The sequence below is a fragment of the Myiozetetes cayanensis genome, unplaced genomic scaffold (assembly GCF_022539395.1).
Source record: "Myiozetetes cayanensis isolate MyiCay16 unplaced genomic scaffold, myiCay2020 scf13, whole genome shotgun sequence".
Lineage (NCBI taxonomy): Eukaryota > Metazoa > Chordata > Aves > Passeriformes > Tyrannidae > Myiozetetes > Myiozetetes cayanensis.
The window spans coordinates 18,379,408-18,395,126 of NW_026086937.1; the positions used below are offsets into that span (position 1 = coordinate 18,379,408).

The window sequence follows — 15,719 nt, forward strand, 5'->3', positions numbered from 1 at the left end:
TGGTGTGTGTATGCATCTATCCAAGCAGGTGGATAATGTCAATTTGCTGTGCTAGAAAAAGCTCAAATAGAAAAGAAGTGGTTCATTTTAAAAGTGCACTATATATTCAGGGTTCCCATTTCATAATATCTTGCCTGCTGTGCACTGCAGTTGACCCTTTAAACGTCTCCAGTCAATAACCTATTGTTTACCACAAGTCCATTTTGTCATTTTGATGGTACAGATTCAAGTGTGGCAATCTTCCTTTCTCTGCTTCACTGCATGCCCCACTCCCTTTGGCTGGTACAAGCTCACAAAAAAAAAAAAAAAAAAAGCAACCCACACTAAAATGTCATTAATTACAGCAGGTTTGAGATTTGAATGCTAATTCTATTAATGGACGTATGAAATTAGGACACTGCAAATCTAGACGAGCTGTGCTTGGGCCTCCTGCAAACTGGGCTGCCCTGAGGTTACCTGATATATTAAATAAGAATTGTCTAATACATTTTTAGAATTCTAAGTATGTGTAAATCAGACCTTGTGAAGTACAGCACCAGGGGGAATAGATAACTGCAGTACTCTATCTTAACTTCTTTCATTTATCTAGAATCAAATTCATTTGCAGGGTTTTATACCATGAAACACTGATGCCCAAGGCTGAGGTGGGATCAGATCAGGCCTTGTGGACACCTTCCCTACTGCGCAATCCCAAAATATTAAAGTTTCATTTATAAGCAACTTCATATTCATATATCTAAAGGAGAACTGTTATGAAGCTGCCAGGGGTCCCTAAAAGTATTTATAGATTAACATCCTCTGCATGTTCTTCCAATTCAGAGAACTTGAATGATTTTTGACTGCACATTTTGATGTGTTTTGCTATTAATTTCCCATCTTCACTTTCAATGTAATGTACTTTTAATTAGGCAATAATATATAATCTTCTGCTCATCTATCATTTTTACTCAAACATGTTAGGAAATGGATAATAGAAAAAAAGCTCATCAGAGACCCTTTGGAGGTGCAGCAAAGCTGGAATAAAATGCCATCTCCTGACAGTACCTTTAAGGTTTCATAAAAAGATAATGGATGTGCTTGTCACCAAAGCTAATGATCAAACATTTTCCCAGTTTTACTGGATATTAAATTTTGAACTATAAAAGAAAACCCCACAGTCTAGCCAACGTAGGAAAAAGAATCTTTGTACATTTTTTATCTCCTTTGATATCTAACTAACATAAACCTTCTTATTGCAGTGTTACTTTCACTGAATAGACACTATGCCATGAGTTGCTTACTTTTACTGAAGTGAAAAGGCTTATTTTCAGAAGGAAAGACAATCTCCAGGTTGCAGAATAAGAATATGACAGGTTATATATTCAAAAATACTTAAGTAATACGGGACACTAATTCATCACAGTATTTTTATGAAGTTGACCAAAGCTTTTAATCTGACATGAAGCAATTTTTGAAAAGGTTATATCTAAATTTTATATAATATTTTGGATCATATTTGAAAGATATCCTCTATTTAATGCTGTCAGTAGTACTACCATGCTGTTAAAATAAGGAGGAGAGTAAGCCAGAAAAAATCCCATCCAAACTATGTGATGGGAAAAATACAAACTAATTACCAAACCTAGGATCAATCAGTTTCATAAATTAGATGAACCATGAAACAAACTAATCTAATTTGAAAGCAACAGGAAAAATTATGGTATTTTATTCCATTTAAAAAGAGAAAAGTATCAAAACCAAGTAAGACAGTACCTTCCAGTCAATCCCAATAGAATTAGACTCCTGAAACAGGCAGGTACTTCCACGTTGTTCTGAAGTAGTTTTCATTAGAATATATTCTCATCTCTGTGACCTGCAAATGGTCAACTGATAATTCTTCATCCCATGAAAAGGTTCACCAGGCTACTTAATGGAATTACTATAGTAAGGGGAACAAACTCATGTGCATGGACTTACTCATAAAGAAAAGGTTGTGCTTTATTTTTTGTTTTGCCTGTTGGGAATGTGCAACGTCTTGCTGAGAGCAAGATGGATAATGGCAGAAATGCTGGGCTTGGCACAGACTGCCCAGCACTTGCTGCAGGGCTGCATCCTTACATTTCACATACCTCTTTAGCCTATAAGAAATTGCTGGTTGGCACGATCCTGCATAGCAGCAATGTGTACTTTCAAACCTAATGTATTTTCCTAATATCTTCAGACACACAGCAACAAAACATTTTAAGGCATAATAAGACTCGTCCTCTATCACTTTGTTATCCAGAAAGCTCCAGCAGTCACTAAGAAAAGTGAGAAAGGGCTTTTGTGAGAGTACTTTTGCTTTGTTCTGTTTTTTTCACTATTCTGTATTTTATTTGACATGAATGTTGCAGCCCAGCCCAGTCAAGTCACACACAACACACTACTGAAAAATTGAGTTTTGGGCTGTAAAACACAACATATTTCTTCTAAGAAGAGCTCTGTGCATGAGTGGCAAGTACCTTTCCAGTACCCTTGTTCCTCATTGCATCACTTGAAACTATGGCCAACTAGGCTCTGTCACAGGGGGATGAACTGTACTGAAGAGCCTCAGTGATTTCAGTGCAGTTTTGGGGGAAATAATGTCCTAAATAAGGACATCAGACCTCATAAATTAATAAAATGAAGAAACAAGTTCCCAGTTTGCATAAAACCAGTTCTCTCCTTTCTCTCCCCTCTTGAAACTAAAAGGGGTAGCAGCCAGTGATGACCCAAAGCATTCTCCTTGCCTAAATAAACCTTTCATAAGAAAAACCACAGAAAACAGCACTGGCAGTATTAAATGTGTCTATCATTATATTTACAATTTTAATGAAACTTAAATAAAATGTGCCTGCTTTTTACCAGATGGATATATATTGAGTAAACATTTGAAGTTTCAGGTGAGTTGAAAGTCCAAGCTTGATTTCATGTCTGCCCTTTCCTTAAAAGAAGCCATAAGAATATACCTGCACTTATTCCTATGCTGTCCTTCAAATCTGTTAGACTGCCTGTGCAGTATTCCTTGCTCGAGGAGATTGCTTGCACAGGACTTGCACTCAAAGAGAATCAAAAGAAGATATAAATAGTCTGTTTCCAATGGCTTCTTATTCAGTAGTCCCCAATTTTCCAGGACAAAGAGTTCTGGTTTCCATCATCTTTATTGAAGGACAGTTTCTAACAGACTTTCATTCTCAGACTTGTTTCAAAGGCAAAACTGGGCCAGGGAGCTCACGAGGGCTTTGTATGGTTTTTGGTTTTATTTTTAAAATGCACTTGCTCCATCTTTCTTTAATTTTTATTATTGTTTTCTCTTTACCAAACGGATTTCACTTTTAAACATTTTCTAAAATTTTATTTATAAGCAAATCTTGCACCTTCATAAAAACCAGCCCCATTGAGCAGACTAGTCCATAAGAAAAAAAAAAGGACCTTTCAACTCAGAATAAAGAGAAAAATAATCTGAGTTGCAGCAAAAGTCTGCTGAGGATTTAATAGCAGTACTGTGAGGAACCTCATATCACAGGACATCCTCACTCCCATCAGTATTGGTCTGGGAGAAAATGTTGCTATTGCAGCTCTAAACATTTATTGAATGATAATGGTTTATTATTTTATTTATTTAAGAAAAGTCACAGTGTGAATGTTGGTGAAACAATGGCAGAAGTCTGAGGACTCAGAGATTGCCTGTACAAAGACATATATCCACAAAGACTGATACAAGAAACACAAACCAATAAGGGTCACATGAAAGTGAGAAGACAGATGTTGATTTTCCCTACATCTTCTCATGCAAACAGTAATTCCTATATTTCTTCTGCCTGTACAACCACGCATTTTACGTGGGGGTGAAGTGAAATCTTAAGTAGCGCCACAGGCAATGGTCAGTGGAGCTGGACCTCTCACTTTGTGGGATATGATCAGATAAGGGAAGCTGAGAATTTGCCAGCTATGTTTTTGTAAAACCGTATCTTATTTAATGTGACTGCAAAGGGTAACATTCAGCTGTAACAGTGAGGAACAAGAGTTTCAAAACCTCACACGTTAGAGCTGATATCTACCGTGATTATGGAAAGCCCTACTCTGAGGCTCTCCATAGATGAGGAAATAAAGAGAGGCAGGAAAAATGTAAATTGCTCAAATTTTCTTTTTTTCATTGCTGCTCTGTTTCTACACTACCTATTTAATGATATGTCACAATTATTTATTTAATATGGGACAGATAGGCATTGTACCAACTACAATATATAAAATGACTTCTACATAGAGTTAACAGGTACATTTATTCTACTAAGAAACCCCTGCAAACCTGATACAGGGTTATTTCAGTTAGTTTGAAAGTAATTTCAAATATTCATACCAATCATTGGATTCTGCTGTGAATTTTAGAGGTTTTACTGTAATAGGTCCCACTTAAAATAAAATTAGCTCTCTGCCCCTTGAGGCTCAGTAAAGACCACAAAGTCCAAAGAATCACAAGAGCATGAACACAAATGAAATCCTCTTAAGCTCAGTGAGATGTTAGCCATGGGTTACCTCAGGGATCAGTTCTAATTTGCAAGTGGAAAAACCATTATCATCAGCAGAGGTGTATTAATTTTCGTCTTTCAAGCAACTAGCCCTCCTGAACACTTCAATTACTAATGACTTAGAAAAAAGACTAAATGATATACAAAAACAAACAGCGTTTTCTGATAATAGATATTTTCTTTTATGCTGGCATATATTATAGATAAATGTTGTTTGAGACATCAAAGACAAGCACTGGTGTCAAACTGTAATGTTGATTAGAGGCACAGATTACAAATTATTAACTGCTGCACTAATATGTGTGCAGAACTTAAAGTCACCATATAAATTGAAAAAAGAGAAGGAAGAAGAAAACCACACAAAATACCAGAATTTCCTTGCTCAAAGTAGGATATCACAAATGAAACCTTCAATACCAAGGAGATAAATCCAGCAAAAAATTGTTAAGACCTTTCAGGAAATTATTCAGTCCCTTGTATAACACAATAGTAGTAGACAGTTTCAAAATCTAAAGTCAAAATCCACTCCCTCCTCCTGAACTTAGGATGTCAAATTTTTAAGAAAAATGAAACTGTTGGAAGAAAATTACCCAGATGAGCAAACCAGATCCGATGCATTTGGGGACTGTGCTAATTGAATCCAAAACACCAAGAAACAGAGCAATCATGAACTGCAAGGACAAAAGGAAACCAGAATAGCAGACATTGCTAATGCCCACGATTTGAAAATAAATCTGACTGGTTTTCAGAACCAACTCTCCGCCTGTCACACCCTCTTCAGATGTTACAGGGAATACCTTCATGCCTATACAAGTATTCTGAAGGTACTGTGCTGATCTTCAGTGTATCCCAGAATCCAAGTCCTATTTAGGGAGTCCTAGCATACAACATTTTGGCAGAATACACAGAAGAAGAAAACCAACAATCATATTTTCTCAAGAGCTGGTGAATGTGACTACATTGAGCAAATGGAAAAGTAATTTTTTTTTTTTTCCAGAAATACAAACCAGAGGGATACCGCACACATTTACCAACAGCATGAGCATAGTCTACTGAATGTATTTGAAACAAGCAAAGGTAACTCTTTCATTCTCTAAATCATTCTCTAATTTTGTCAAGAAAAGAAATACTGGAGATATTTGAATGACACCCATAACACTTCTCAAAATCACAGTGAAGCTCAAAACAAACAGCTAAAAAGGTGTTTTCATAAAATCATTCACTTTTTTGAAGTCTCGAAACTTAGACTCTTTCATTCCAATAGAAAATCCTATTGTCTATGATTTAACAGTTGTGGTTTTTTTAAAATAATTTGTCTGTCTATGAAGGAAAGCATCACTTTTATTCATAATTTAAAAAAAACAAACAACAAAACAAAGAACTCAAAGAGCTCTTCTGTCTGGACAGTTCAGCAATGGGAATACCTGTTTGATACCACTGCAGGATAGCAGGTTCACTTGCAATATCTTCATGTCTCATCCCCAGAACACAAATCTTTTATATGACAAATAATATCTTAAAATACTTGTTGTTCTTTTGCTTTTTCTTTTTCCCCCAAATATGTTCTCATGTATAATATGAATTGCATTGCAGACAGCAGGGATTAATGGAAAGCTGAAAGCTTCTTACCAAGTACCCCAAGGCGATAGTTGACTGTGATGACTATCACATTCCCATAACTTGCTAGAACACTGCCATCATATAAATTTCCAGTGCCTTCCATGTAGGACCCTCCATGAATATACACCATCACAGGCTTAGGTCCCCCACTGTCCCGAATGTCTGGAAAAAATATTAAGACACATTTTATCTCAAGAAAGTACCAAAGAAGATACATGCAATATTTTAATTTTTTTTTTTTTTTTAGTGAGGTTATTTTTCTTGAAGTGTTTCTCAAGCAACGTCTTTCGCATAAGGAAGTGGCCAGGTGGGCATAAGTGTTTTCTTTGTGGCTTGCTCGGAACTAAAACTCCTATTTTGGAAACACTCTGGCTCAGCAAGGCAGAAAGGCATTGAAAATGGTAACACATTTACTCAAATGCAGTGGGACAATGATCTGAGTCTGTTGCTGCTGAACTGGATGCAAAATGTCTGCTAACACAAGTGTGAGCTCATTTCAGCTGAAAACTTCTGAAAGCTCAGTCCCTCTTTCTGTCCTCTTAGCTAAGGGAAATTCAACACATTAAAATAAACAAGATTTCTGCTCATACATAATTGTCGATTGCTTCTAGCCTGGTAAGATCAGTGATTTGTAAAAGAGGTGTATAAGTAGCTGTCTTTGGATGGGTCTGAAATCTGAGTTCTCAAAAAGTACTTTAAAGATGTTTAACACTCAGACTTTGAATGAATATTATTTGTAACAAGGGTAACCTGAAGGTTAAGGTTCATAGGTGCTTTTTAATTTCCCAAAGCACGAAAACTACTGTATATTTGAAAAAAAAAAATCTGCCTGGAACAGTGCTAATAAATCTGTGGTCAAAATAAGTGTAATGTTCTCAAAGGTGACATCAAATGCAGGGAATAATTTTAAATCTTAGAAGCTCTGCCATTCTCTCCAACAACAATATTAGATATTATCATACTGTTTTGAGTTTAGATTTAGGTATCCCTCCAGCCCCAAATAGTCCTATTTGCAAATTGATGCATCTACTCAGAATAAAATTTTGAATATATGAACACTACTGCTCTTCATGAGGAAAAGTTGTTCCTGAGTATCAATTCAAAACAGTTCGTATAGGCTGATACAGGGTTTTTAAAGTTGGGGTTTTTTTCTTCTGGACAGGAAATAAAACATCTAATGTGCAAATTTAAACTCTTACATCTGGATTAAGTTGCATCTTGATCTCATTTACTGGGTACCTGAGCCTTTTCCACCAAACAAATCATAATATGCTATACAGCCCCTCAAAATCAAGAAAGACAATAGCAAGAGAGCGTAGGAAAGTTTCCCAGTGAGGAGCTGTGCTGAATATTCTGATTGTCATTTTTTGCCTCATTATGACAGTATTCAAGTGACTTCCCTGATTGCTGCCTTCAGCGTTTGAAGAAACCTCAGATGTATTGTTTACCCCTTTGATTTGGAGAGATCTTAGTCAAGAAGCTTTTAAGTAAGCTCTCAGTAGAATTGTTTGAATTGTTTCTAAAGCACTGTAAAGAATAGGTGAGGGTAGCTACACTAAAAGCCCTGCTTTTTGAACTCACCGAAAAAGATCAGCGCAGACATCTCTGTTTATAAAAAGCCGACTGCTACTATTATGTTGATATTGATTTTAATTTGAAGAAAATGCCCAAACAGTCAAGATCAGAAATTGGATCTTCAATATTGGAAGTACTAGAACAATCATTTATTCAAGACCAAAAGGATGATGAAAGGCTGTGCATGAAATTGTTTGTATTGCTCTCCTCACCTGAGCATTTAGCAAGGGCTTTCCAATGTGCAATTTTCAGAGTGCAAAGCTATGGAGATTATTTATCTTTGTGGTCCGCAGGATGGAATTATGAACTTCTCAAATTTAAAATCTACACCAAGGAAAAAGTCTTTTCAAATTTATATACAGTTTTTAGTAGATGGTTTGTTCATAGTCTATGCTGTGCTTTTTTTTTTTTTTGATACAAATATGGAAGCAATAATAAATTATTAATCTGAAATCACTGTGTGACTGTTCCCAGAAGAAATTGTACACAGTTAATTGTATTCTTGATGGTAGCACAGGGGGAGACTGTCTCAGAATTCTTCTTTAATTAAAATGACATAGAATTACAGAGCACCAACTGTGCACAGCAATGAAATGTTGGTAGCACTGGCCTGTTTGTCTGGAAAATAATATTGGAATATTTAGAAAAGAATGGGCCTCCTTTATCTGAGAATGAAAGCTCACGTTCATGAATAAAATCTCGTATATATAAAGACGTGATTTCTGTCTATACCATATTTTTGTTACTTCCTACTAGTAATATTGCTGTAAAGATTACAGATAGATAAAAAAGGCTAATTTTCAGCTCTGCCTCTGTGCTGTGTCAGAGCAGATGACATGAGGAATGAGTTTTCCTCATGCTGCTTTGCCAAAGTCATCAGTCTTAAGAGGAATCCCTTCTAGAGCAGAAAAATGGTGCTTCTGTGTGTTCTGGGCAGTACTCTGGTACAGGAGACATCAGTGAGGTCGTGCAGCATTCAGCAGAGGCTGATGGGACTTTGGGCTATGATTTATACAAAATCTATGGAGCTCTTCATGGGAAGAAGAGACATCACTGCATTTTGGTTAGCAGTTTCATATCAATTGCAGCCAGGAATGTTTGAAAGGTACAAATATTCAGCTGGGAGAGTGTAGTTTAAGAACAGATGTTATGAACAGTGGATGTTATTAAATAATAAGATCAGAGGAAGAGAGCAAAAAAATCAGCCTTTAATTGAGAATTGATTGTATCTTAAAGAGAACAAATATTCCCCTATGAAAACTCCCATCCTTTCAAACTAAACTGGAGGAAGTGTTAACACTCTGTGAGAAGAAAAATCTGTACTGGTACAAAAGCTGCAGAAAGATGCACTTTTCAAAAGTGTTTATTGAAGTTCAGTGTCCAATTCAACAAAGAAAATAACTGATGTTTAGGCAGTCACACACTTTTCAAAACCTGACCCTGTGTGATTTGATGCAAATCCCATTTTTTCCTAGTGCCTTTCTGTGCATGTGCTGGAGTGAACTTAGGAAACTGTGGTTACCCTTTCTCATACAGATTAATAGCTTCCACAGATGCAGATTAATAGTGATTTGTGGATGCAGCTCATTCTGAGCCTGAAGAATTGGGGTGTAAATGTGGTGTTTCTGCCAAGAGTAGATTTATAGACTGATTTAATTTAGTTGCCTTCTGCACTTTTTTGTTGCTTTTTATTAAGTATTGCTTTAATTAAAAAGCAGATACATTCATATTTTAAAAGACATATGCCAGGATAGTGCTGTTCAAAATCCTTCTCAAATTCAACTCAGTTCTGTTTTTAGTCACACGGAAGATAAGTTTTGAGTGCTGTGATTTGTTTGGCTTTAAATTGCTAGTTCATAAAACATCTAAATAGGTCTTACTGTACAGCAGAGAATGATCTTATTGATACTGCATGTACTTTAACTTTCTTATAATTATTTCTATTATCTCCTCTCTTCTGTACCTTCTAATGTTTGTTGCATCTACTTTTCGTGTCTCATCTTAATTATGTTACAGACAATTTAGGAATAGGGCTCTCTTTTATTCTATGTTTGTTACATCACACAACAGGGAACCGGGTCTGACTGTGAATACCAATCACAATTGCCATCTATAACAAAACATAATTACAGCTTCAGTCATTCAAAGCTGATGTGAATTGGTCATGTGACTTAACAAGTATAATTGCAGGGAACAACCAAAATTGGAAAGGAAGAAAGCCTACCTGGAGACAACTTCATACACAAAAAATTAGTTTAGTGCTGATGTCACAAGCAGTGGGTTTCCAGATAATATAAAAAATTGTGACAGTTTGATGTAGAGTGCTAAGTAAATCTTGGGTTTTAAACATGAAACAGTGGAAAAATTTTAGATTGTTTGCTGCAAAACCTGTGTGTTCCCTCGATAGAATGTAATATGACATATGTGTAACTCTTCTATAAGCTTCTGCCAAAAATATTTGAGTAGAGCGTGGTACAAATCAGTGCTACTCTTAATCATTTTAAAGCCTCTTAATGGCATTTGACCTTTCAGCTCAAATCCATCAGATGACTTATAAATGCACTACCATTTTAATAAGCAAGTGCACTTAGTGCTAATATGTAAACATCCATTAATGCCATATTTTTAAAATGAGATATAAAACTAGATGTTCTGAGACCATTAAAGTAACTATCGAACTTCTGTTCAGAGTGACAGCAAAGTTCTAGATATGTTCTCTACTTTAAAATCCAGCCTGCACTCTACCAGGCTTCAGACAAATAGAATTATCTCTGTTTTCCTATCAGTCAAACCAGGAGATCATTTTTGCACTCTCAAATTCTTAACTACCTTTACCTGAAAATTATTTGAGATCCTGATGGAGGACTATATGAATGTATATATCCTAACATAAAAAAGTCCAGTGTTTTTACAGGTAAGCCTCTGGAGCAGATTCTTATTAGAGCAGGACTTCGATAGCCAGGTAGGTATTAATTTTAAATTATTAAAAGATAATGGTTAGAAATGCAAAAGTTGACAGACTCTTCACTGTACAAGCAACGCTTGGCAGTGCTACAAGTAGAATAGAGCCCTAAAGAGGTGCTTAAATTAAAGGTCTGTCAGAATTTTATGATGCATGTTTTCAAGTATAAATAACATCATCAAAAAAATTCAACACAATGTGAACCGAGTTTCCCAGTGTAAAGGGAAAATATGATCAGCAAAATTTAATGTGGAAGTGGTACTGGGAGCTGTACTTGGGAGGGGAAATCACAGAACTCACACGAATGGGTGGCAGCATGAACAGGAACCACAAGTGGGGCTACATGTATCAGTCAACAAGCTCACCCAAAGCAGTAAGATCTGTGCTACCCCAGCCTGGCTGGCACTCATTAGAGGCTCTAATTAAGGTTGGAGCATGTGGTTGCTTTACTGGGTAGACAAATGTGTTCTGCTGTTTACTGATCTCTGAAGTCCGAAAATGTGCAACTAGTGCCAGACGGAAAGATTGCCTCCCTCCCTGCTTCTTACCATGACAGCTGAAGGCAGATGAAATGCTAAACTTGGCAACCCAGTCTATTTTAATACTAATGGAGTGATAGGGGTTTTTGGAGATCCTCAATTCTGAAACATGCTCCTTTAAGCCAATGGCACTACAGTCTGTTGAGCATATGAAAAGACTGTCAGAGCATTCTGCATCAATTAGCAATTTAAAATTTGAGTGCATTTTTGTTTGTTTTGATTTAAAACATTCTCTGGTCCAAGAACTTCCTTTAGTCAATGAAGTCCAATAGCCCCTATAAGACAGAGCATCAGACTAAATTATTAGAATAATTACAGTTACAGCCTGTGAGCAAACAGCAACATCTGTTCCTAATCTGTCTCCTTTACCACAGGAGAAATCGAAACGGAGAAGGGAAGAGCAGAATCATCTAGAAATTACAAAATGCAGACCCCAGTGCTGAGGCATGTACTCTCAGCTCCCTGCTTTACTACAGACATGGTGTCTGCATTCCTCCAACTTAGCATCTGCACTCCTCATTCCCAAAAATGGAATAATAACATTCCTCTATTGCAGAGGGATGCTGTGAGGCTGAATACATTAAAAACTGAGAGATGCTCAAATAGCGTTGGGGATTAAATGAGGATCCAAGATTGACAGATGGATGTGCCAGGTAAGGTGTGTACGACTGAGTGGTGGATGGGAATTCATTTGTGAGCAATCCTCCATGGATATTTCATACACCTCTAACTACCTAGAAGTCCAATTCTGATCCCAGAGTACACTGCCTGATTAATGATTTGTGTTGCCGTATTTTATATCATGTTTAGGATTTTAGTGGATAGGAACTAAGGGTGCATAAGAGTCACTGGTTTTTTTTTTTTTTTCTATGGCCAAATTAAAGTGAAACTATTACCTTACCAAGATTCAGATATGACAAGAAGACTAAAATATTTTACTTTTTAAAACTAAACCTTGTTTCTAGACTGGGGAAGGTAAAGTTTATATAACTGAGCAACTTGAAGTTAAATCTTGCATATATACTAGATATTGCATACCTGTATGTCAGCAAATAGGCAAATGCACCATTGCCATTAAAAGGCAAGCCCCAGTTCTCACTGGTTGCAGGTGATACTCTTGTATTTGGTGCCTGCTCCAGTAGTTCAATGCTTATTGAAAAACAGGTAAGCAATTCAAGTGTAGACTTGAAAGGGTTAAACAGAAACAAGAATGCATCAGAGGGGGAAAAAAGGCATTTATGTTGTTTCTGACTTTTCACCCATTTCCCACTCATAGAATTTGAAAACACCTTCATTCTTTAAACAGCAAATTTGCAGATCATTAGCTGGTAATGTGCACTACTGCCTTTGGGTCTTTTGAAAACAAAAATGAAAAATTATCTAATTAAGCCTGGTCTACTGGTTGCAGCACATACCAGAGATCCAAGTTTGATTACTGATTCCAGTGCTTGTGCTGGCAAGGTTTTGACCACAATACTGTGGCAGTGACACGCAGCAGCTGATGGGAGTAGAATTATTGAACATTGTTTTAAAATGAAATCTTCTAATCAAACTCTAATGTTTGAGTGACACAACACAAAATGCTCTCCGGGCATTTGATCCAAGAAGCAACTATGGAAGATCTTTTTTTCAGAAAGGTATAATACATTAAACAGACATGAGATCTCTGGATTTCTTAATATAGGCACTTCAGAAATCATTGGATGTTGTTTATGTGCCATGGATTCTATGATTATGTGACACAGTTGTTGTGGACTGTGTATTGCCCAGTCTCTCTAATATTCCAACTTCATCATTAATTCAGTTTAGCATTTATTTTATTTTTCCACAGTTATTAATTTGTAGAATTTTACCCTGCCTAAAATCTGCAATATTTGCAATCTTGCCATCCTGCAAAAGGTGAAGGGTTTGAGAGACAGATTAGTAGAAAATTATACAGCTAAGGTGACCTTTTCCTTTGCCCCTCTCTTTCCTGCTACTCATACCCAAATACATATCACTAAGTTTTTGAACTCTTCAGTTCTACACGTGCAACAGGTGCTAGAGCTTCAATGCAGAAGAGCAGGTTCACAAAATGTGGGACATCTGATACTACTCCTCCTTTGGGAAATGCAGGGTCTCAGCAGACAGGTATTCTGCCAGCCTAGCAAACATCCCAGCAACCTTTAGTCTCTACTGGTCATAAAAATTCAAATTTGCCCTGTCTCTCTGTGCCTCTCAAAAGCAGTAAAAGTCTAATTACTGCCTGCATTCTTCTATTGGCATGGAAAGGAGAACAAAACTGTCACTTGTACACCAGAGAAAATTAATCCCAGTTCCATAAATTACAGAGATTTATTAGTGTTGTAAATGTGTTTCTTCCCTTGTAGTTTGACTGCTGTGTTCTTACAGCCCTTCTTCTCTCTCCTACAATTGTCAGTGTGGGAGACAGGTTTTCTCTGACATGGACACTTGTTCTCTGAAGACTGAGATCCCTACTCTCTGATCCTAAGTACTAAACCACTTTCTGACAGATACCACTCTCTGCTGAATTTCAGCAAACTGAGTAGTCTCTTTTAAGTGTTTCTAAGCAGAGAAGGACTCAACCAACATTAAGCCATTAGCATTTGTCTTGGCAATTATACAGCAATTTAGGAGAGCTATTAAGGCCCACTGGGTGAATAACCCAAGTTCCAAATGCTTTCTTAAAATATATTGTTAAAACAAGACAAAGTAACTTCTACAGTTTCTAATTCAATGTCACAGATCTTGGAGAATTCACAAGACTATCCCTTGCAATATTATGTCATGAACTAATGTAAAACTGTCTTGGCTTCATAAAGCTAAGAAGATCTGAATTAATTATCTCTGAACAATATGTGTCCTGATTTCAGATGGGATAGGGTTCATTTTCTTCCTAATACTGGTATGGTGCTGGGTTTTGCACTTGGGAGGAGAATAATGTTGCTAACACCCTAATGTTTTAGTTGTTGCTGAGCAGTGCTTACACTAAGTCAAGGACTTTTCAAGCTTCTCACCCCGCCAGCAAGCAGGCTGGGGGTGGAATAGGAAGTTAGGAGGGGACACAGCCAGGACAGCTCATTCAGACAGTCCAAAGGGATATTCCATACCCTATAGCATCATGCTCAGCATATAAACCAGGAGAAAGCTGTCCAGAAGGTGCTGTTTGGGAACTGCTGGGCATCAGTGAGTGTGCGGGAGCAATGACATTGTGCACCCCGTGTTTTGTATATTCTCATTCTTTTATCATTACTATTATTTTCATTTCATTTCTGTCCTATTAAACTGCCTTTATCTCAATCAATAATTTCACTTTTTCATTTCTTTCCCCAGTTCTCTCCCCCATCCAACTGGAGAGAAGAGAGTGAGTGGTTGGGTGCCTTCTGGGTTAAACCACCACACACAAGACCTTTCTAAGGAGATTTTCAACTATTAAAATAATCAAATCTTGCAAATCTTGGGCCAACTGGTGTGCTCTCATTCATATGCTTAACATGCACATTCAGCAGAGGATCATAAGTCAGACATTTATAAAACTGTGGGTTTATTTGTAAGTCTCTGTTCAGTTAGAGGGCAAGAAGTTAAATGCTTGTATCTGCCTTCCTTCACCTTTTGTGGTAGGACTACATGTTTCTGTTTAAGCTAAATGGTTAATGTTCCATGTCATGAAAAACTTCTTAATTAAAAGCCTTTCAGATTACAAGTTAAATTTCATTTTAGTATCTGGCCAATCTCCCCCACTCAGATTGTGAGAAGCATGCAGCAACTCTACCAGTCCTATATGGTAATTTGTTCTACTCATTGACCATAAAACATACAAAGTATGTGTTTAAGATTCAGAATTTTGAAGCACATCTACTTGAAGGGATGAGACTGTTCAGGAAAAGAGCCCCTTGTTACCATTTTCATAGCCCTGAAAAAATACCAAATCTGCATAGCTTTATGATTAACAGACATAATTTATGAACAGAATAATATGCTTGACATTTCAAAGTTTTGATTTTACTTGGTAATAGGGTTTTCCAAGGGTCAGCTTCAGCAGATAGGCATCTTTGTATGCTTGTAGAAAACAGAAGGGATTAGATTTTTTTTTTTAGTTTTAGTTTAGCTCCACAGAGCCTCACCAACAAGCCAATATTGCTTGCCTCTACAGCTACGTCCCTTCTGTAGGGAGGTAGGGTAGCCTTTCATTTATTTATATTTTTTCATGGCAGTTTAAATTCAAAAGGGTTTGCATTTGGGGAAATTCAGTTGCTTAAGAGACACTTTTTAAGAATTTGCTGTATTTTTGCTTTTATAAACACAATGTTGTATATGTTTATCAAACTGAGATCAGTCAGTGAAAAAAAAGAAACATCTTTGTACTCGGTGAAATACATAGGGTTAGAAAACATGCAAAAAGGTGTACAGAGAAACTTTAAAAGAGTGTTAGTTTAAATAGTATGGACAAAATTCAGTCAAAAGGTGGGATGCAACATATCAAAAGTCCATTTCAAG

General features: G+C 36.7%; 1 protein-coding gene across 8 annotated transcripts in view; it reads right to left on the reverse strand.

The window, feature by feature from the left end:
* NLGN1 (neuroligin 1) overlaps positions 1-15,719 on the reverse strand; it is a 430,580-nt gene that overhangs the window by 184,716 nt on the left and 230,145 nt on the right. For all 8 annotated transcript variants that reach the window (XM_050308089.1, XM_050308088.1, XM_050308091.1 and 5 more), the window contains one exon: positions 6,156-6,308. In XM_050308089.1, coding sequence (XP_050164046.1) covers positions 6,156-6,308 — 153 coding nt within the window. The remainder of the gene's footprint in view (positions 1-6,155; positions 6,309-15,719) is intronic.